Here is a 21,390-nt window from a genome sequence, read left to right on the forward strand (position 1 = left end):
GACAGACAGACAGAATAAGGCAATTATAGATAGATAGATATATAGATAGATATATAGATATATAGATATAGATAGATATAGATATACATATATAGATACTGCTTAAAAATCAATCTGAAACGGAAAGTATATTGTACATACATACGCATTTTATATAATAAATCATATATATATATATATATATATATATATATATATATATATATATATATATATATATATATATATATATATATATATATATATATATATATATATATATAATAAAATGCGTGTGTATGTACAATATACTTTCCGTTTCAGACTGGTTTTAAGTAGTACCTTTTATCTTTTACTTTACTTTTGTGTTCGCATTCAAAAATCCAGAACCCCAAACCATGCCCACAACTAAATTCTGACTTTAAAAAAAATAAAAATTTTAAACTTGTTTGTGCAAGTGTCCTATAGTCTCCCCTCACCCTGCCCTGCCATACGGCTTTGGCAAAAATTAAGAGACCATTGCAAAATTGTCAGTTTTTCTCTTTATAGGTATATGTTTGAGTAAAATGTAAATTGTTCTTTTATTCTATAAACTACTGACAACGTCTCAGAATTTCCAAGCAATACATTTTGTGTTTTTATTTTCTGACAAATGGCCAAAATAACAAAAAAATGCACAATGCTTTCACACCTCAAATAATGCAAAGAAAACAGGTTCATAATAATTTAGAAATAACGATGCAAATAATGTTTTACCTCAGGGAGAGTTCAGAAATCAATATTTTGTGGAATAACCATGATTTTTAATTACAGCTTTTATGCGTCTTGGCATGCTTTCCACAAGTATTTCCTATTGCTTTTGGGTGACCTTATGCCACTCCTGGTGCAAATATGTAAGCCGTTCTTTGTTTGATAGCTTGTGACTATCCATTCCTCTTGATTACATGTCAGAGGTTTTCAATGGGGCTTAGGTCTGGAGATTGGGCTGGCCATGACAGGGTTTTGATGTGGTGGTCCTTCATCCACACATTGATTGACCTAGCTGTGTGGCATGGCGCATTGTCCTGCTGGAAAAAAACAGTCCTCAGAGTTGGGGAACATTGCCTGAGCAAAAGGAACCATCTGTTTTTCCAGGATAACCTTGTATGTGGCTTGATTCATACGCCCTTCGCAAAGTTTTTAATCTACCCAATTTCTAGAGTAAGGTAATCTTCTCTGATGAGTCTAATTTTTAGCTTTCCCCAACACCTGGTCATAAATGGTTAGACGGAGACTTGGAAGGCGTACAAGCCACAGTGTATTGCACCCACTGTGAAGTATTGGTGATGATCTCGGGATGCTTCAGCAAGGCTGGAATTGGGCAGCTTAAACTTTGCAAAGGACGTATGAATTAAGCCACATACAAGGTTATCCTGGAATAACAAGGCGTCCCAAGGATTGTATGACATAATTGTGCCACGTGAGCCCAGCAGCCAGTCTGTGGTCTCTATTGAGCCACTGCATTTTTACTTCCTTTAGAGTCAGCACTGCTGCCCGTTTGAGACCACAGGTTGGTTGCAGGGCTTATGCGGCATAATTATGTTATGCAATCCTTGGGACACCCTGTGCCGACATTAAGGAAGATGAGATGTTATTTTTATTTTGCAAGGGGAAGTATAGTACTTAAGTAACGGTTGTCCCCCCTTTATCTGGCTGTGCACATACACAGCTGCCGGCTATCTCTCTGCAGACTCCCCTATGCACAGTAACGCTCGGCTTGGTGTAGCCAGAATCGTCTGTCAGTGGCTTATCAACTTGCTGAGCATGAGGCATCATTGGCATGAATTGCAGCCACACGTTTGTCATCTACCCAGACATTCTTTCATGAGACCAGTATAGTGCCCCCCCCTTTCTCCATACACAGTAGGTGTTCAGCCGATCCACCAGATTCTGCAGGTTCAGATGACTGCTATCCAATGTGTATGGGGCCTTTGGAGCAACGTATCTGCTATGGATTTTTTGCAAGTGCAGAATAGTAGAAATAAGTGGCTTCAGGGAATGTTTCCTTGGACAGTCTCTTTGGGAAATAAGTCTCTGAATTTCATACTCCCCTCCTCTGCTTTACTTATTGCTGCTGGGTATCCTGTGGGGACGGCGAGTGCAGTTCTCGGCTCAGGTGATCATGTCTCTGCCTTCCTCTCATGCCCTGCTTTCTCCTACTCTCGGTGTTAAAACCTTGAACGACTTGGCCTGTACATATATATCTTTGCGTTTGGATCTGGAGGTTTCCTGTTTATTCCTTGTGCAGGGACCAGAAGGAAGTTTGTGCTATTGACCCCTCCAGCCCTTCCTGAGCTGCAGTTTTCCTCTTATTAGATAAATCCAGAAATCTTCCATTACATGTAGTAAATGTTACATTGTCCTCAGCATTGTGTGGAGCGATCACATAACCTGTCCCCTCTGACCCGTCCCAGGACCTGTGCAGCTGTACGGACGGCTGAAATCTGCTGGATTCAGCTTTTATTAAAACTGTTAGTTTTGTCATTTTTATGACTATTACTGTATATTTTCAGCAATGTATTGTTAGTTTATGAATTTTATTAAGATTTTTATTAATGTTCTCGTTAACATATTTATTTTATGATCTAATTATTTGTCTTTTCCCATTGTGTCTTTCCAGAGGAATTGTTGCCAGTATACTGGTTTTCTTATGTTTTGGAGTCACACAAGCTAAAGATGGACCATTTTCCAGACCTCATCCAGGTATTTTGGTGGGTCCCGGATATTGTGCAGCCTTGGCTGAATGATGGGGTAATTCCCACCATATATAGAAACAATTACAATGTGTAATCATCCATCCACTAGGCTCTATGGAGCTGTATGATTACACCCATAGGGTTGCAAGGAGCTGTGCTTACCAACTCTTGGCGTCTGAATTCATGCAGCCCTTCTCATGTCTATATACTTGCATTATTGCGTCTAGTAGACAATATATAACACATACTGAATCATACATTAGTCCCTAAAGGCCGCTTTACACGCTGCGATATCGTGACAGAGATCGCTAGCGTGCGCACCAGCTCCCATCGTTTGTGCGACACGGGCAAATCTCTGTCCGTGGTGCACAACATCGCTTACACCCATCACACTACTTACCTGCCTAGCGACGTCGCTGTGACCGGCGAACCGCCTCCTTACTAAGGGGGTGGTTCGTTTGGCGTCACTGCGATGTCACTAAGCAACCGGTCCAATAGAAGCAGAGGGGCGGAGATGAGCGGGACGTAACATCCCGCCCACCTCCTTCCTTCCGCATTGCTGGCAGCCGCAAGTAAGGAGATGATAGTCGTTCCTGCGGTGTCACACATAGCGATGTGTGCTGCCGCAGGAACGACGAACAACTTCGTTACTGCAGCAGCAACGATAATTGGGAAGGGACCCCCATGTCACCGATGAGCGATTTTGAACGTTTTTGCAACGATTCAAAATCGGTCATAGGTGTCACACGCAACGGCATCGCTAAAGCGGCCGGATGTGCGTTACAAATTCTGTGACCCTAACGAGATCGCTGGAGCGATGTCATAGCGTGTAAAGCAGCCTTAAGGCTTAAATCGTTGTCGAAAACTTTGATATTGATGTCCCATCCTTAGTCTGATTTTATATGGTTGTCTGAATGCGCTCTGAGATTGGACCTCAATGCTCAGATTGGCCGTGTGTTTCCTGACCCAAATGTGACCTCTACGTAGAAATTATATATATATATATATATATATATATATATTATATATTATATATATCTGGCACGCTTGGGTCGGGAGAGCAGCTAGCAGTCAGAGCATTGCGGTCTGATTTTAATTCTAAGGGTCCATTCATCTGACCGTATAAATCTCTGGTCACAGATTGAGGTGGGATCTAACACCCCCATAAATCAGCTGTTTTCAGATCCTGGTGTGGTCTTTCCGGTAAACAATGCAAGAACAGGACAGTTCTGTGCTCTGTATTGAGGCCATTCCTGGATATTTTAGATTAGCTACCATTGAAGTGAATAGACGTTGAGCTCCATTACTCAAGAATGACCTCTTCACAACATTGGATCTGGCTCCATACAGTGTCCTTTCTCTAGCTGCGGGACTTTCTAACATCTGATCGGTGTGGGTGTTGGTGTCAGTCACTTGTAACACCACTATACTATTAATGTTGATCTTTGTTTGCTGATGTAATGTTTCCACCTACATGAATTCCCTATGCAGTCAGGAAATCAAGCCTTTATTTGGACATTGGGAGGTACGGTTAGGGCCCATAAATCTATACAGCATAGATCCACAGTGCCCACGTGTGCATGAACTTCTAGGCTGAAGACTTAAGGGTGCTTTACACACTGCGATCTCTCTAGCGAGCGTACCCGCCCTCGTCTGTTGTGCGTCACGGGCAAATCGCTGCCCATGGCACACAACATCACTTACACCCGCCACACGGACTTACCTTCCCTGCGACGTCGCTGTGGCCGGCGAGCCGCCTCCTTTCTAAGAGGGCGGTTCGAGCGGCATCACCGCGACGTCACACGGCAGCCGTCCAATAGAAGCGGAGGGGCGGAGATGAGCGCACTTCCTTCCTTCCTCATTGCGGGCGGCCGCAGGTACAAGGTTGTTCCTCGCTCCTGCAGTGTCACACATAGCGATTTTGTGCTGCCGCAGGAACGACAACCTCGCTACTGACCAGTCAACGATTTTTGCAAACTGAATGACCTGTCACAGACCAACGATTTTTGTCTCTTTTGCGATCGTTTAAGGTTGCACATAGGTGTCACACGCTGCGATGTCGTTAACGACGCGTTGTGACCCCGACGATGTATCGTTTGCGATGTCGCAGCGTGTAAACCACCCTTTAGAGTTGACTACTTTTACATTGATGGCCTATCCTTAAAATAGGTAATCGATGTCTGATCGGCCGGGGTCAGACACCCCGCACCGCTGCTGATTTAGCTGTACTCTGCACCAGCGGAGGAAGCAGGGGGCCAGAAATGCCCCCTCAACTGATAGCGGCCGCTGCTGGGTACTGCAAATCTGCCTCCTGCATATTGATGTGAGCAGGATGCAGATGTGCAGTACCTGTCCGTAGCCACTATCAGAAGACGGGGCAGCTCCAGAGCTGAGCATTTCTGGCTGCCTGCCCCTTCCGAGAACAGCTGATCGGCGGGGGTGATGGGTGTCTGACCCATTGCTGATCAGACATTTATGTCCTAGCCTATTCTAAGGATAGGCCATCAGTGTAAAAGTAGTGGACAACTCCTTTTAAAGACAAATCGCTTGCTGTGGGAGAATCACTGCCTGTGCATTGTACGACTCGCAGTCCCGATCAGATGACGAGCCACATAACATGGAGGTCACCTAGTGCAGATTGTTACTAGTAGTAGAATTTGTTTGGGTCTATAAGGAGCCGCACAGTAACGGTGTCCACCTTATCATCCTGCAGCTTATTGGAGGTTCTGGCTGTGCGTCAGTGTGGTGTACGAGCTGTTCCTCATCTTCATCCTCTTTCAGGTAAGGAATGAAAGTTCATACATTTAATTAGTTTCAGAAAGATAAAGCATTTTTTTTCTGTTTTTACATGTGGGTTTCATCCTGTAAACCACTCTGACCGCTTCTTTTTTCCTCCATTAATTACAATGCACCCTAGTATTTTGCTTGGCTTCTATGGAGAGCTGCCATTATTCCATTCTTACCTGAAGCTGCTAACCAGTGACACCCGGTGAATACAATTACCGTATATATTGAGTATAAGGCGACGCCTTTCATTTCACCTCTAAAAACGGTGAAAAACTATTGGACTAGAGTATAAGCCTAGGGTATAAGACACCCCAAATTTAGAGAAGGAAAATTGGAAAAAATGAATTTGTTAAAATGGGGGGTTCGTAATCATAGTGCGTCTTATATTAGGTCACCAGGGCGGCATGGGCATGTAGAACAGCTCAGGAGGCTGGGTCGGCGATGCTGTAGGCTCGGAAGACTGGGTTGTCCGTGGCACAGGAAAGTCACAGGATGGAGGGTTGGCAATACTCGGGGGCTCAGGGGTATCACAGCGGAAGCCATTGAGTCCTGCCGGCAGGTTGCATGATCCAGTTGAGTGTACCGGTGGGTGGCGAAGCCCCATTGAGCCTGCCGGCGGTTGACACCCTCGACTTCATGTAAATGGCCGTGGTAACGGTGCATATGCAGGTTGAGATCTCGAAGAGCCAAGATCTCAACCTGAGCTTCTGCGGTAATGTCCTTGAAGTCTATATCGTCAATTGCCAGCGAGCTGAACGGAACCCGCAGCTCACCAGCAGGCTCAATTGCGCTACACCACTTGTTGACGGGCTCCGTGGCTTCCGCCACAACACCCCCGAGCCATAGTATTGCCGACGCTTTGTCCTGTGACCACGCTGCACTGGCCCGGTAAGCTTTATCTAGATTATAAGACTCAGCCCCATTTTCCCACCAGTTTTTGGGAGAAAAGGTGCTGCTTATAATCCAGAAGTGGGACCCTCATTTGAGTATAAACATAGGGGGGCTTTTTCAGCAAAAAAAAGTGCTAACAATATTGGCTTCTACACAGTACATACAGAAACATGGAGAATATTTTTATCGCTCACTCATTTCATTGATCGTCCTTAGTTTCCCGGCATGAATTTGAGATTTGGCGGTAGAACCCATTCATAGAGCTTTTCTGGCTTCAGTCAGTCTGAATTTTGTGTTTCCAGTGCTGCGTGATCTATTCGTTCCTAATGTGACTCTGATTTTTGCAGACTGTACATGACGGAAGACATTTCATGAAGTTTATTGACCCCAAATTGGGAGTTCCTCTACCAGAAAGAGATTATGGCGGAAATTGCCTTATATACGATCCGAATAATAAAACTGATCCCTACCACAACTTATGGGTAAGACGATTGTCAGAGGATCTGCATGAAACTTTAGTTTACTTTTGCACAAACGGCGAGCTTTCTATAGGTTATGCAGCGTTTTTAGGGGGGTTGTCACCACTTGTAACCCCCTTATTACGGGAGCTGCTGTGACAATCATTTTGGGTCTGGTTCCTGATTCACTTGTCAAGGTAATGTTGGCCTATCTCTGCCACTGTAGTGACCCCTACAGGGGAGATGCAGTATTGCATACACGAACAACTGCACTGCTGTATGTGGCATGTATTCTCTGTAACGGCACGATATTCTGCCTGCACCCCGGTCTGCCGGTCTCTCAGCCAGATTGCAGGTTTCTCTGGCCATACTTCCTCTGCAAACCATTAGCCACAGCAAAAAAATGGTCGTCTACTGACAATGTAGCTAAATGACCCTTCCCCTTGTTATCTTGTGTGCAGCCACTTAAGTAGCACATAAATGGCAGTGCCCATAGTGCGTGTGACAGTCCACATCTGGAAGCCATAGCTGACAGCCCAAGCCTGGATTAGGAAGGATTGGAAAGGATTTGTCATCTCTCTAAACTCCAGCAACAAAATGACAAGTACACAGGAGGGTAATCGCTGTAAGCAAGGCACAATCTGGGGGTCATCTTGTGAGCGGTGTAAATGACACTTCAGACCTTGTCAGACCCTCTGCTGCTTTATGGAGCAATGACAATCTCTGCTGACGCTATTCGGCTCTGCTACGTCTGCCAGGTTATTGTCCGTTGCGCAGATTACCGGTCTTGTGGACACAATGTACCAGACTGAAGTCATTCCTGTCTCATGTGTTCAAGAAACAGATAATCCCCTTTAAAGCTCCTAAACGACATATTAACCGCTAAACCAAGAAGCCAGCAAGCAGGCGAGCCGTGAGGAAGGCACATGGCTGGCTGATATAACATGTCCTAGGATATCACGTTCTGTTAGGTGGGGATCCAGTGCATAGCTGTGCACGAAAATAGCCTCACAACCCCATTTAGGTCAATGGGCCCAGCTCCTGTTCACAATACACTAAGATGGTGAGCTGAATTAGCTCTGTGGGCTGTCCATTATAATAATAATAATAATAATATTTATTCATTCTCCATATATATGGAGGGTCCCCGATGTCAAACCTCTACTGATCTAAAAAAGTGATTTTACTCAAGTGATCTACCATAACGTTTCCCATAACAGCCCTGTCAGAGACCTCTCATTCAGCCAAATCAAAAGTCTTGCTGTGCACTGATGAGGGGCAAATACCCGGAAACATGTCTGCCAATACTGTCTGGCTAGGAATGTTGTATCTAATTGTTTTATTCCTATTCTTCTCTGAAGAAGATATTTACTTATGACATGTGAGCTTCCTTAAGAAGTAGCACACAATACTTAACGTTCAGAACACAAGCCCCAAAAATCAATAGTTCGGAAACCCTTTACCACACCTATTTGTGGAGCGCCAGACTTTCTTTGAAACCATTTTCCATTTTTGGTGCGTAGTAAAGACTATGGACATTAAAGTGAGGTTTCCTTGTTGCGAACTCTCGTCTCTAGACAGCCACAACGGACTTCTTGACTAGGTTAATTGGTTTACTTCTTGAAATGTCTTTTAGGATAAGATGGATGGCTTTGTACCTGCACACTTTCTTGGCTGGTATATAAAAGTAAGTCATTGCTAATATTAAATTCTTTTTTATTATTATGAATTTGTGTAAACATTGTGGTATGACTGACAATCTCCGATTTGGCTTTGGTTGTGTGGGACTTTATCATTGATGGCCTATCCTTGGGGTATCATCAGTGCCTGATCAGTGGGGGTGCGATACCCGGCACTTCCCGCTGATGAGCTGTTCCCGATGCTGCTGCCAGTGGTCCTATTCAGTTGCACAGCTCTATCCACAGAATAGGGGTCATGGCCAGGCACTGCACATCCGCCCCCTATAGATTTGAATATGGGCGATTATTTATTACCTGGCCGCAGCCATTATACAGTTGAGAGCTGTACAGCTTTGTAACTGAGTAGGTGTGATGGCGGCAGCACCGGGAACAGCTGATCGGCAGGGGTGCCAGTTGTGTTACCTCCAACAGATTAGACACCGAAGAGCTGTCCTAAAGACAGGTCATCAGTGTTCGTCTCGGACAACCCCTTTAAGCATAGATTGCCTGTTTTTGCATTGGTTCAGACCACAGCCTCCTTTGCGGTGTGACATTTCATTGATTCTGCATCTTCTGTATCTTCTGCTCCCCTCATTCTTGTCCTCTGGCTTCTCAGACACTAATGATAAGGGACTGGTGGATGTGTATGATGATCAGCGTTATGTTCGAGTTCCTGGAATACAGCTTGGAGCATCAGCTTCCCAATTTCAGTGAATGCTGGTGGGATCATGTAAGTTATTTCCGGAAGCGAATACAAGGGGCATAGATTGTCTATGGTTCGGTGGTCCTAGGCTTTTATCTACACAGTTCACAGTACAGGTCTATTCATATTGCAGGCCTTACAACCTATACCTCTGACACGTGCTACTGTATAACCCCACAATGCATAGGTCACCCACCCCTAACCTGCAATGTTAATTCAAATGCACAATGTGGGATAATTTTTTTTTGTTTTTTTGCCATTGTATGGATTAGCACAGCTGACTGTGGCTCTATACAGGAGAAAAAAAGCTATACTGGTGTGTGACAGTGGCTAAATTACTCTTTTGGCCTCCATCTAAATGGTGACCATTAAAGTAGGCACCCTGGGCTTTCATTGTGCATGTGGCAGTCCCACACTGCGGTGTGAATATTGCTTTACTCCAGTCGCTGAAAATAAGGCGGCCCATCCTTTTATGATGTCCCCCCATATGCTGTAGTAAAGCGAGGATACTACAGAACATCTGGGGTCTATTAAATCTCCTTGAATTTGGCCTTTCTACAGCTCCCAGCTTCATTTTTAGATGTCTCTGACCATAAAACCAGATTAGGCATTTTCTGTACATGCAGTGCCCCGGCAGAGGAGGTTCTGGTTTAGCCCTACATCTACAAGAATGAGAGCATCATGGTGACTGCAGGTCATGAGGACTTCTCATCCATAGTGATGGGGCACGCTCACATGGGATAGACCATAGCGTTGTTACTGCCAGTCATGGACAGTCTATATGATCTTTATATTTACGGTCACTGAAACTTGTTTTATTATTGTCATTTTTTTTCTCTTTTTATAGTGGATTATGGACGTACTAGTGTGTAATGGATTAGGAATTTATTGTGGCATGAAGACCTTAAAGTGGCTTTCCATGAAGCCGTACAAATGGCAGGGTCTGTGGAACATCCCTACATACAGGTGAGTTCAGGTGTAGACAGACGCAGGCAACCGGGTACAGTAATGTCAATCCGCTCCCGGGGCAGCGGTGCCTTCAGATCACTGGGCCCATTGCTGCAGTTCTGGTTGATGGCTGCACAGTTGTGACAAGCCACTCTGTGTTAGCTCCTAATTGACTAACCAGAGAGAGGGCAGCGTAACGGGCCTTACAAGTCCTCTGTGACCACAGCTAACTATCTAATCGGTGACCTCTGAGGGCTCATTATGATTTCTACTTCTAGGGGTAAAATGAAGAGAATAGCCTTCCAGTTCACGCCGTACAGCTGGGTGAAGTTTGAATGGAAGCCAGCCTCGAACCTCCGCCGATGGTTAGCGGTGTGTGGCATCATAGTGGTGGTAAGTTTCGCTGCTCTGGCCAGCTTAAGTTTATCCAGCAAATGAGCGTCAGTGGTGTTCCAGTTACATGACTACTACATGTCAAGAGTCCTGACTCCTTAACCTATCCAATAAAATTTCCTGTTCTGCACATTGAGAGCAATCAAAAATTATAATTGGGGAAAAAACGTCAAAGCAGAATTTTGCAATATGCATGAATTATGTAAAATAAATCAACAGGAAATCAATTTTTCTTTGTTGCTCCATTGGGAGACCCAGACAATTGGGTGTATAGCTTATGCCTCCGGAGGCCACACAAAGTATTACACTTAAAAGTGTAAAGCCCCTCCCCTTCTGCCTATACACCCCCCCGTGCATCACGGGCTCTTCAGTTTTTATGCTTTGTGCGAAGGAGGCTGACATCCACGCATAGCTCCACAGCTTAGTCAGCAGCAGCTGCTGACTAGGTCGGATGGAAGAATAGAGGGCCCATAACAGGGCTCCCGGCATGCTCCCTTCTCACCCCACTTTGTCGGCGGTGTTGTTAAGGTTGAGGTACCCATTGCGGGTACATAGGCAGGAGCCACATGCTGTTTTCCTTCCCCATCCCTTATGGGCTCTGGGTGAAGTGGGATCCTAATCGGTCTCCAGGCACGGGGACCGTGCTCCCTCCGCAGCCCCTGGGGAATCTGCTGGATAGGAGCCGGGTATCGTCAGGGACAAGGCCCTGCTACTGTGAGGTACTCTGTGTCCCCGTGGGGACCGCGCATGGAGCGCTTGTGCCATACACATTGCAGCACTGCTGGGTGTGTTAGTGCGCCGGGGACTACCGCGCGGCCGCGCTTATAACTTTAGTCCCCGGCTTTTGCGGCCTAGTATCGCATATTCCCGCCCACAGAGCCTGCCAGTCAGGGGAAGGGCAGGACGCTGCACAGGACGTCAGCGCTGAGGGCTGGAGCATACATAGTATCCTCCTCCCCCCTCACTCAGTACACTGGGGCACTAGATTCCCGCACTTTCTTGGGCACGCCCACGGTCCCCTCCTCCCCACAGAACGCCGGCAGCCATTCCTGTCAGCGCTTCAGACGCTGGAGAGGAGAGACAACACAGGGAGACCCAGGCAGGGAATCTGGTGATCACACAACCGCTCTGAGCGGTCGGTAAGCAGCACCTGAGGTGCTGGCCCCCACTGAGTGCCGAAGTGTGTATATATATATATATATATATATATATATATATATATATATATATATATATATATATATATATAGGCTTATAGGCTATACATTTGCACTGTACGGTCGCTCTGTTGATTTTTGGCTATATACCCTCCTGGATTGTACTCAGAGGAGACAACAGCATGTCGTCCGCAAAAAGCAAGGGTGCCAAAGCACAGGCGTACTTTGCAACCTGTACCTCATGTGCAGCTATACTACCGGCAGGTTCCACTGACCCTCATTGTGTGCAATGCTCGGCCCCTGTGGCACTTACTCAGCCGGAGCCTCTGCTACTGGTGGCCCAGGTGGAACCACCTGCTACCACGGTCCAGGTGACAGGGACGGAGTTTGCAGCTTTTGCTGACAAACTGTCTGAGAGTATGGATAAATGGTCTGCTAAGATACTAGAAGCCTTACAGTCCAGACCGGTGATTCAGGCCCCGGGCACTGGCACTGTTCAATCTTTGACCCCAGGTCCCCCTCAATTGGAACAGCAAAATGCTCCTGGGGTGACCCATAGGTCCCAGGGTGAGGTCTCTGACACGGACCGCAGTCCCAGGCCGCCTAAGCGGGCTCGCTGGGAAATTCCCTCCACTTCATCACACTGTTCAGGGTCTCAGCAGGAGGACTCTCTGGAAGATGAAGCGGAGGTAGCAGATCAGGATTCTGATCCTGAAGCCGCTCTCAACCTAGATACACCTGAAGGTGACGCCGTAGTGAATGACCTTATAGCGACCATCAATCAGGTGTTGGATATTTCTCCCCCAGCTCCTACAATTGAGGAGTCAGCTTCTCAGGAGAAATTCCGTTTCAGGTTTCCCAAGCGTACATTGAGTACGTTTCTGGATCACTCTGACTTCAGAGAGGCAGTCCAGAAAAACCGAGATTGTCCAGATAAGCGTTTTTCCAAGCGCCTTAAGGATACGCGTTATCCCTTCCCCCTGAGGTTGTCAAGGGCTGGACTCAGTGTCCTAAGGTGGATCCTCCAATCTCCAGACTGGCGGCTAGATCCATAGTTGCAGTGGAAGATGGGGCTTCGCTCAAAGATGCCACTGACAGACAGATGGAACTATAGTTTTGAAAATCCATCTATGAAGCTATCGGCGCGTCTTTTGCTCCAGCATTCGCAGCCGTATGGGCACTCCAAGCTATCTTAGCTTGTCAGGCGCAGATTAATACAGTCACACGTACATCTGCTCCGCAAGTGGTGTCCTTAACCTCTCAGGCGTCGGCGTTTGCGTCCTACGCCATTAATGCTATCCTGGACTCTGCGAGCCGTACGGCGGTAGCATCCGCCAATTCGGTGGTAGTCCGCAGGGCCATGTGGCTACGTGAATGGAAGGCAGACTCTGCTTCCAAAAAGTTCTTAACCGGTTTGCCATTGTCTGGCGACCGCCTGTTTGGTGAGCGATTGGATGAAATCATTAAACAATCCAAGGGAAAGGACTCATCCTTACCTCAGTCCAAACCAAACAGACCTCAACCACGGAAGGTACAATCGAGATTTCGGTCCTTTTGGACCGCGGGCAGGTCTCAATTCTCCTCGTCCAAAAGGCCTCAGAAAGATCAGAGGAACTCTGATTCATGGCGGTCTAAGTCACGTCCTAAAAAGACCGCCGGAGGAACCGCTCCCAAAGCGGCCTCCTCATGACTTTCGGCCTCTTCAAACCGCATCCTCGGTCGGTGGCAGGCTCTCCCGCTTTTGCGACGCCTGGCTGCCACAGGTAAAAGACCGATGGGTGAGAGACATTCTATCTCAAGGTTACAGGATAGAGTTCAGCTCTCGTCCTCCAACTCGTTTCTTCAGAACATCTCCGCCCCCCGAGAGAGCCGATGCTCTTCTGCAGGCGGTGTGCACTCTGAAGGCGGAAGGAGTGGTGATCCCTGTTCCTCTTCAGCAACGGGGTCACGGTTTTTACTCCAACTTGTTCGTGGTACCGAAAAAGGACGGATCCTTCCGTCCTGTTCTGGACCTAAAACTGCTCAACAAGCATGTAAAAACCAGGCGGTTCCGGATGGAATCGCTCCGCTCCGTCATCGCCTCAATGTCCCAAGGAGATTTCCTGGCATCAATCGACATCAAAGATGCTTATCTCCACGTACCGATTGCACCAGAGCATCAGCGCTTCCTGCGTTTCGCCATAGGGGACGAACACCTTCAGTTCGTGGCACTGCCTTTTGGCATGGCGACAGCCCCACGGGTCTTCACCAAGGTCATGGCAACAGTGGTGGCAATCCTACACTCTCAGGGACACTCGGTGATCCCTTACTTAGACGATCTGCTTGTCAAGGCACCCTCTCAAGAGGCATGCCAACACAGCCTGAACATTGCTCTGGAGACTCTCCAGAGTTTCGGGTGGATCATCAATTTTCCAAAGTCAAATCTGACACCGGCCCAATCACTGACATATCTTGGCATGGAGTTTCATACTCTCTCAGCGATAGTGAAGCTTCCGCTGGACAAACAGCGTTCACTACAGACAGGGGTGCAATCTCTCCTTCAAGGCCAGTCACACCCCCTGAGGCGCCTCATGCACTTCCTAGGGAAGATGGTAGCAGCAATGGAGGCAGTTCCTTTTGCGCAGTTTCATCTGCGTCCACTTCAATGGGACATTCTTCGCAAATGGGACAGGAAGTCGACGTCCCTCGACAGGAACGTCTCCCTTTCGCGGGCAGCCAAGGCTTCCCTCCAGTGGTGGCTTCTCCCCACTTCTCTGTCGAAGGGGAAATCCTTCCTGCCCCCATCCTGGGCGGTGGTCACGACGGACACGAGCCTGTCAGGGTGGGGAGCGGTCTTTTTCTCCACCACAGGGCTCAGGGTACTTGGACTCAGACAGAGTCCTCCGTTCAGATCAATGTTCTGGAGATAAGGGCAGTGTATCTTGCCCTAAAGGCGTTTCAGCCGTGGCTGAAAGGCAGGCAGATCCGAATTCAGTCGGACAACTCCACAGCGGTGGCATACATCAACCACCAAGGAGGAACACGCAGTCGGCAAGCCTTCCAGGAAGTCCGGCAGATTCTGCTGTGGGTGGAAGCCACAGCCTCCACCATATCCGCAGTTCACATCCCGGGCGTAGAAAACTGGGAAGCAGACTTTCTCAGTCGCCAGGGCATGGACGCAGGGGAATGGTCCCTTCACCCGGACGTGTTTCAGGAGATCTGTTGCCGCTGGGGCATGCCGGACGTCGACCTAATGGCGTCCCGGCACAACAAGGTCCCGACATTCATGGCACGGTCTCAAGATCACAGAGCTCTGGCGGCAGACGCTTTAGTTCAGGATTGGTCGCAGTTTCAACTCCCATATGTGTTTCCTCCTCTGGCACTGTTGCCCAGAGTGTTACGCAAGATCAGGTCCGACTGCCGCCGCGCCATCCTCGTCGCTCCAGACTGGCCGAGGAGGTCGTGGTACCCGGATCTGTGGCATCTCACGGTCGGCCAACCGTGGGCACTACCAGACCGACCAGACTTGCTGTCTCAAGGGCCGTTTTTCCATCTGAATTCTGCGGCCCTCAACCTGACTGTGTGGCCATTGAGTCCTGGATCCTAGCGTCTTCAGGGTTATCTCAAGAGGTCATTGCCACTATGAGACAGGCTAGGAAACCAACGTCCGCCAAGATCTACCACAGGACGTGGAAGATATTCCTGTCGTGGTGCTCTGATCAGGGTTTTTCTCCCTGGCCATTTGCCTTGCCCACTTTTCTGTCCTTCCTTCAATCCGGATTGGAAAAGGGTTTGTCGCTCGGCTCCCTTAAGGGACAAGTCTCTGCGCTCTCTGTGTTTTTTCAGAAGCGCCTAGCCAGACTTCCACAGGTACGCACGTTCCTGCAGGGGGTTTGTCACATCGTCCCTCCTTACAAGCGTCCGTTAGAACCCTGGGGTCTGAACAGGGTGCTGATGGCTCTTCAGAAACCACCGTTCGAGCCAATGAGGGATATTTCTCTCTCACGCCTTTCGCAGAAAGTGGTCTTCCTAGTAGAAGTCACTTCACTTCGGAGAGTGTCTGAGCTAGCAGCGTTGTCGTGCAAAGCCCCCTTCCTGGTGTTTCACCAGGACAAGGTGGTTCTGCGTCCGGTTCCGGAATTTCTCCCTAAGGTGGTATCCCCCTTTCATCTCAATCAGGATATCTCCTTACCCTCTTTTTGTCCTCATCCAGTTCACCAATGTGAAAAGGATTTGCACTTGTTAGATCTGGTGAGAGCACTCAGATTCTACATTTCTCGTACGGCGCCCCTGCGCCGCTCGGATGCACTCTTTGTCCTTGTCGCTGGCCAGCGTAAAGGGTCACAAGCTTCCAAATCAACCCTGGCTCGGTGGATCAAGGAACCAATTCTCGAAGCTTATCGTTCTTCGGGGCTTCCGGTTCCCTCAGGGCTGAAGGCCCATTCTACCAGGGCCGTGGGGGCGTCCTGGGCTTTGCGGCACCAGGCTACGGCTCAGCAGGTGTGTCAGGCGGCTACCTGGTCGAGCCTGCACACTTTCACGAAACACTCTCAGGTGCATACCTATGCTTCGGCAGATGCCAGCCTAGGTAGGCGAGTCCTTCAGGCGGCGGTTGCCCACCTGTAGGACGGAGCCGTTTTACGGCTCTATTATGAGGTATTATTTACCCACCCAGGGACTGCTTTTGGACGTCCCAATTGTCTGGGTCTCCCAATGGAGCGACAAAGAAGAAGGGAATTTTGTTTACTTACCGTAAATTCCTTTTCTTCTAGCTCCAATTGGGAGACCCAGCACCCGCCCCTGTTCCCTTCGGGCTGTTGTTTTTTGTGTACACATGTTGTTCATGTTGAATGGTTTCAGTTCTCCGATATTCCTTCGGATTGAATTTACTTTAAACCAATTTATAATTTTTCCTCCTTCTTGCTTTTGCACCAAAACTGAGGAGCCCGTGATGCACGGGGGGTGTATAGGCAGAAGGGGAGGGGCTTTACACTTTTAGTGTAATACTTTGTGTGGCCTCCGGAGGCATAAGCTATACACCCAATTGTCTGGGTCTCCCAATTGGAGCTAGAAGAAAAGGAATTTACGGTAAGTAAACAAAATTCCCTTCATTCACATGTAAATGATTGATAAACAAGGCAGTGGTCTGACAAAGGAGCATGACAGAATTTTTGGAATGTACCCTCGGGTGGGACTCGGGATAGGAAAAGGTTAAAGGGACGCTGTCAACAGGGTTTTGCTATGTACTCTGAAATATGATTACAGCAATCTTCCAAAGAGGGATACCACTTAGAATTAGAATAATCAAGCAATATTAAGAGGCATAAAATGTAAGTTTTAATCTAGTTATATTAAAAGCTTTTTGACAAACTAGTAACCCAAAGCTCACTGGACTGCTGGTATCCTCAGCTTCAAGTACAACGTCCAGGGAGCCTATGATATACAACAAAATAAACAAAAAAACACAACATAATGAAGAATTGAGTGTGATAGTCTCACTCAGGGAAGAGACAGTGGTCCCATTAATGAGTGCCAAAATTAACAAACTTAACTCAATACAAAAAAACCCATTATAGTGTGAGGTGGTCCTCAAAGAGGAATCCACCAATGTAAAAGCTTATTTAAAGAATAAGTTGTAAACTGTCTCACCCATTCATCGGAGCTTGGGGTATACAGAACTTCCTCTCTGGGTCCTCACAGCATCCAGCTGGCCCTATAATATCCCTGAGGAAAACTGATAATGTCTGTTACCCCAATAGCTTCCGCCCTTACAAGGGCAGACCACATCTAACCCTCTCTTAGTGCCCCTACAATGTTCCTGGCCCTCGTCCCGAAGTGTTTCATCTCTCTAGAATCATCAGGGGACTCTGGTAACACATAGGAAGTCAGAGGTCCTAAGCCCAAGCTCACATAACACACTGAGGATACCAGCAGTCCAGTGAGCTTTGGGTTACTAGTTTGTCAAAAAGCTTTTAATATAACTAGATTAAAAGTTACATTTTATGCCTCTTAATATTGCTTGATTATTATGTACTCTGAAAGCGGCATGCTGTAAGAGTTAAAACCGAGATTTCAGTCAGGTGTCTCTGATCATTGTGTTTTTTTTGTTTACCTTTAATGTTAGTTTAATCTTCTTAGCTTTATCATTAGTTGAACCCAGCAGCATGTGAGCTCTAAACCAACCCCGCCCTGCTTCTGTCTATGGAAATGTACCATGAGAACCTGGTGTGGGTGAGGGCAGCTCTGTTACATGCAAAATCTAAAATATTTGATTGGGTCAAAACGATTGCACCCAGTAATCTAAGTGATATATCGTTGGATTCAGGGCTTCTTTGCCTACATCACGCTGCTCTCAGATGAGGTAGCAAAAATCAGCTGACAGATTCCCTTTTAAGCATTTTATTTTTTTACTGGGTACTGTAAGGTAACTATGAATATACAATACCAAAAAACACGGACAATCCCGTGCCATATTCACAATATGGATGAAGCCATATACAGATTGATATTTAGCAAAAAAGAGAGAAAATTCTGTACAACGACTAGATTGTAAAAAATATATTGATGAAAATAGCTAAAAGCAGACAAACAATCCAGGATTAAAATTGCAGAGACAAATGGTGAGTACCAATAGATGGCGCCCTCACCCCACAAAAGGTACATGGTAGCACATGTTAGAAACAAACACACAGCACATAAAGGGCTAAAAAGCCTGGATTATAAACAAATAAAGTGTGCTGCTAATTATATAGTGCCTGTTACTATTACATCAAAAATACAGTGTCAAAGTCATGTAACAACGCACTAACAGGTATAATTAGAGACCACCCCCGGAAGAAGGAGTTAAACCGAAACCTATGGGTCGGGGATCTGGGCTCTCATCCACCATATAGGTACGTTTGGTTGCAGTTTATACCTGTTAGTGCGTTGTTACATGACTTTGACACTGTGTATTTTTGATGTAATAGTAACAGGCACTATATAATTAGCAGCACACTTTATTTGTATATAATCCAGGCTTTTTAGTCCTTTATGTGCTGTGTGTTTGTTTCTAACATGTGCTACCATGTACCTTTTGTGGGGTGAGGGCGCCATCTGTTGGTACTCACCATTTGTCTCTGCAATTTTAATCCTGGATTGTTTGTCTGCTTTTAGCTATTTTCATCAATAAATATATTTTTTACAATCTAGTCGTTGTACAGAATTTTCTCTTTTTTACTGTAAGGTAACTGTATTCAAGGGAATAGCACTGGGCTCCAGTTGGGAGCGCAGATCAAGAAAAATGCCAAAGTGTTGTGTATCCACTTGGTGCGTGCTCTTCAGTCCTATGCGGCTACTTCCCCAGCAGCGGCTTCATCTATCAGTACATCAGATAATGCTCTGATGCTCATTGATTTGAAGAGTTGTATAGAAGTCCATAGCGGTCAGACTCCTAATGACGGAAGTTGTAGAAGAGTCCGCACAGCTCTGTATAACACCAGCTTACACGTTTACGTCAATGTTTTGTATTTAAAGGAAATCTGACACCAGGTTTAGGCTGACGCTGTCCACATTAAAAGGCAAGTGGTGTGTGCGCCCTGCTCATTTTGTACATGTGGCATCTGCCATTGCAGTGTCATCCACACCAATCACCTCCCAATGTGGAGAAACCTTTCAGATTTTGTGGACATTAACCTATTTGTGTTTTTTTTTTTTTTTTGTTTGTTTTTTTTTTTATATTTATTTATGAAAACTGAAATTTCACTGAATAGACAATTCTTCACTATAGTGTCTTGTGATCGGATTATATAAGTCCAGAATTAAGTAATCAATGTAAAATGTTAGCGGGGTTGCCCACTACCTGGACAATCTTTTTTTTTTTTTTTTTTTTTTTTTTAAAATAACGTAGTCCCAATTGTAAACCTAAAAATAACAGCTACTTCCCTCCCGTGCCAGTGCCCTACCTCCCATAACATTGTTATGCCACATAACCACTGCAGCCGATCAGTGGCCTCACTGTCTGCAGCGCTCTCATTTCTTCTGCTTGCCCCAGAAAACAGAGCTCAGCAGCCAACAGAGTCTGCTTACTGGCTGCAGCGCTCATGTGGCATAACAAGATCACTCCAGCCGTGACATGGCTAGAATGGCGACTTTGCAGCAGGTATCATCTGTTGTTTTTATTTCACAAGGGGAGTATTTCCTTTTTCCTTTTATAGTTGAGTTATTCAGGTAGTGGACAACCGCTTTTTTGTACAATGCCTTTTTAAAGGTAAGGTGTCGCTTTTTTTTTTTTATGTTTTGCTCAATTAAAAACAAATATTTAAACAAAACATTAAAACATTAAGGCTATGTGCGCACGTTGCGTACTGTCCCTGCAGAAATTTCTGCAGCGATTTGAACAGCACACTTGTGCTGCAGAATCAGTCCGTAATGAAAAAAAAAGCCGATTCCATGCGCTCTAAGTGCAGCCCCTCCCATAGCCAGAGCAGGGGCTACATGCAGAGCGCATGAAATAAGTGACATGTCACTTCTTAGAACGCGTGCTTCGGGCAGCAGCCCAAGCGCTGCGCTCTAATACGCCACGTGCGCACGGCTCCTGCATAATCTTCATAGATTATGCTGGGGACGCAGGACGCATGCAGTTACGCTGCGGTGCAGATCGCAGCGTAACTGCATGCAAATACGGAACGTGCGCACATAGCCTTATACTTCACATTTCTTCAGTTATTGATTTTTTTTTTTTTTTTTTTTTTTTGGGCACGACACCTTCCATTTAAAAAGTATTCATGCCCTGTGAACTTTTCCCCATATTTTTTTTTTTTTTTTTGTTTTTTACATTACACCCGCAAACTTAATTTTTTTATTGGGATTTTATGTGATGTGAACAATAAGTAGCAAGTGTTTGTGAAGTGTAAAGGAAATGATACAGGGTTTTTAAATAATCTAAAGTTATTTAAAGTTTTAAATAAATCTGAAAATTGCGATACACGTGTGTATTCAGTCCCTGAGTCAATACTTTATAGGACCACCTCTCAACAAAGTTACTGCTGCATGTCTGTTTTGCTATGTCTGTACCAGTTTTGCACATCTAGAGGCTGAATTTTTTGCCCAATTTTCCTTGCAAAATAGCTGTAGCTTAGTGAGATTGTATGGAGGCATCTGTGAACAGCAATTTCCAAGTCTTGTCACAGATTCTCAATGGACTGTGATAGGGCTGTTCACACACATGCAAAAGCTTTGATCTAAACCATCCATTGTGACTCTGGCAGTATGTTTAGGGTGCTTGTCCTGCTGGAAGGTGAACCTAGTCCCCAGTCTCAAATCTTTTGAAGCCTCTAACAGGTTTTCCTCCAGGATTACATTGTATTTAGCGCCATCCATCTTCACATAAACTCCAACCAGTTTCTCTGTTCCTGATGAATAAAAGCCTCCCCACAATATGATGCTGCCCCCACCATGTAAGACAGTAGGAATGGTGTTTGCAGGGTGATGTACATTATTTTCCACCACAGTGTTTTGTATTTAGCCCAAAAAGTTGTATTTTGGTCTAATATGATCAGAATACACATGCTTGTGGTGTCCCCTACTTGGGATTTTGCAAACTGAAAACGGGACTTCTTATGACTTTCAAAATGGCTTTCTTTTTGACACTCCCATAAAAGGCAGATATATAACATCGCTATATGACAACTGCTATATAAC

At 46.1% G+C, this 21,390-nt stretch overlaps 1 protein-coding gene across 2 annotated transcripts in view; it reads left to right on the plus strand.

The window, feature by feature from the left end:
* PTDSS2 (phosphatidylserine synthase 2) overlaps positions 1–21,390 on the plus strand; it is a 105,635-nt gene that overhangs the window by 66,678 nt on the left and 17,567 nt on the right. For both annotated transcript variants that reach the window (XM_075325418.1, XM_075325417.1), the window contains exons 3-9: positions 2,639–2,721; positions 5,428–5,495; positions 6,740–6,874; positions 8,487–8,537; positions 9,146–9,259; positions 10,080–10,198; positions 10,459–10,573. In XM_075325418.1, coding sequence (XP_075181533.1) covers positions 2,639–2,721; positions 5,428–5,495; positions 6,740–6,874; positions 8,487–8,537; positions 9,146–9,259; positions 10,080–10,198; positions 10,459–10,573 — 685 coding nt within the window. The remainder of the gene's footprint in view (positions 1–2,638; positions 2,722–5,427; positions 5,496–6,739; positions 6,875–8,486; positions 8,538–9,145; positions 9,260–10,079; positions 10,199–10,458; positions 10,574–21,390) is intronic.

The sequence above is a fragment of the Anomaloglossus baeobatrachus genome, chromosome 10 (genome assembly GCF_048569485.1).
Source record: "Anomaloglossus baeobatrachus isolate aAnoBae1 chromosome 10, aAnoBae1.hap1, whole genome shotgun sequence".
NCBI classification, from domain to species: domain Eukaryota; kingdom Metazoa; phylum Chordata; class Amphibia; order Anura; family Aromobatidae; genus Anomaloglossus; species Anomaloglossus baeobatrachus.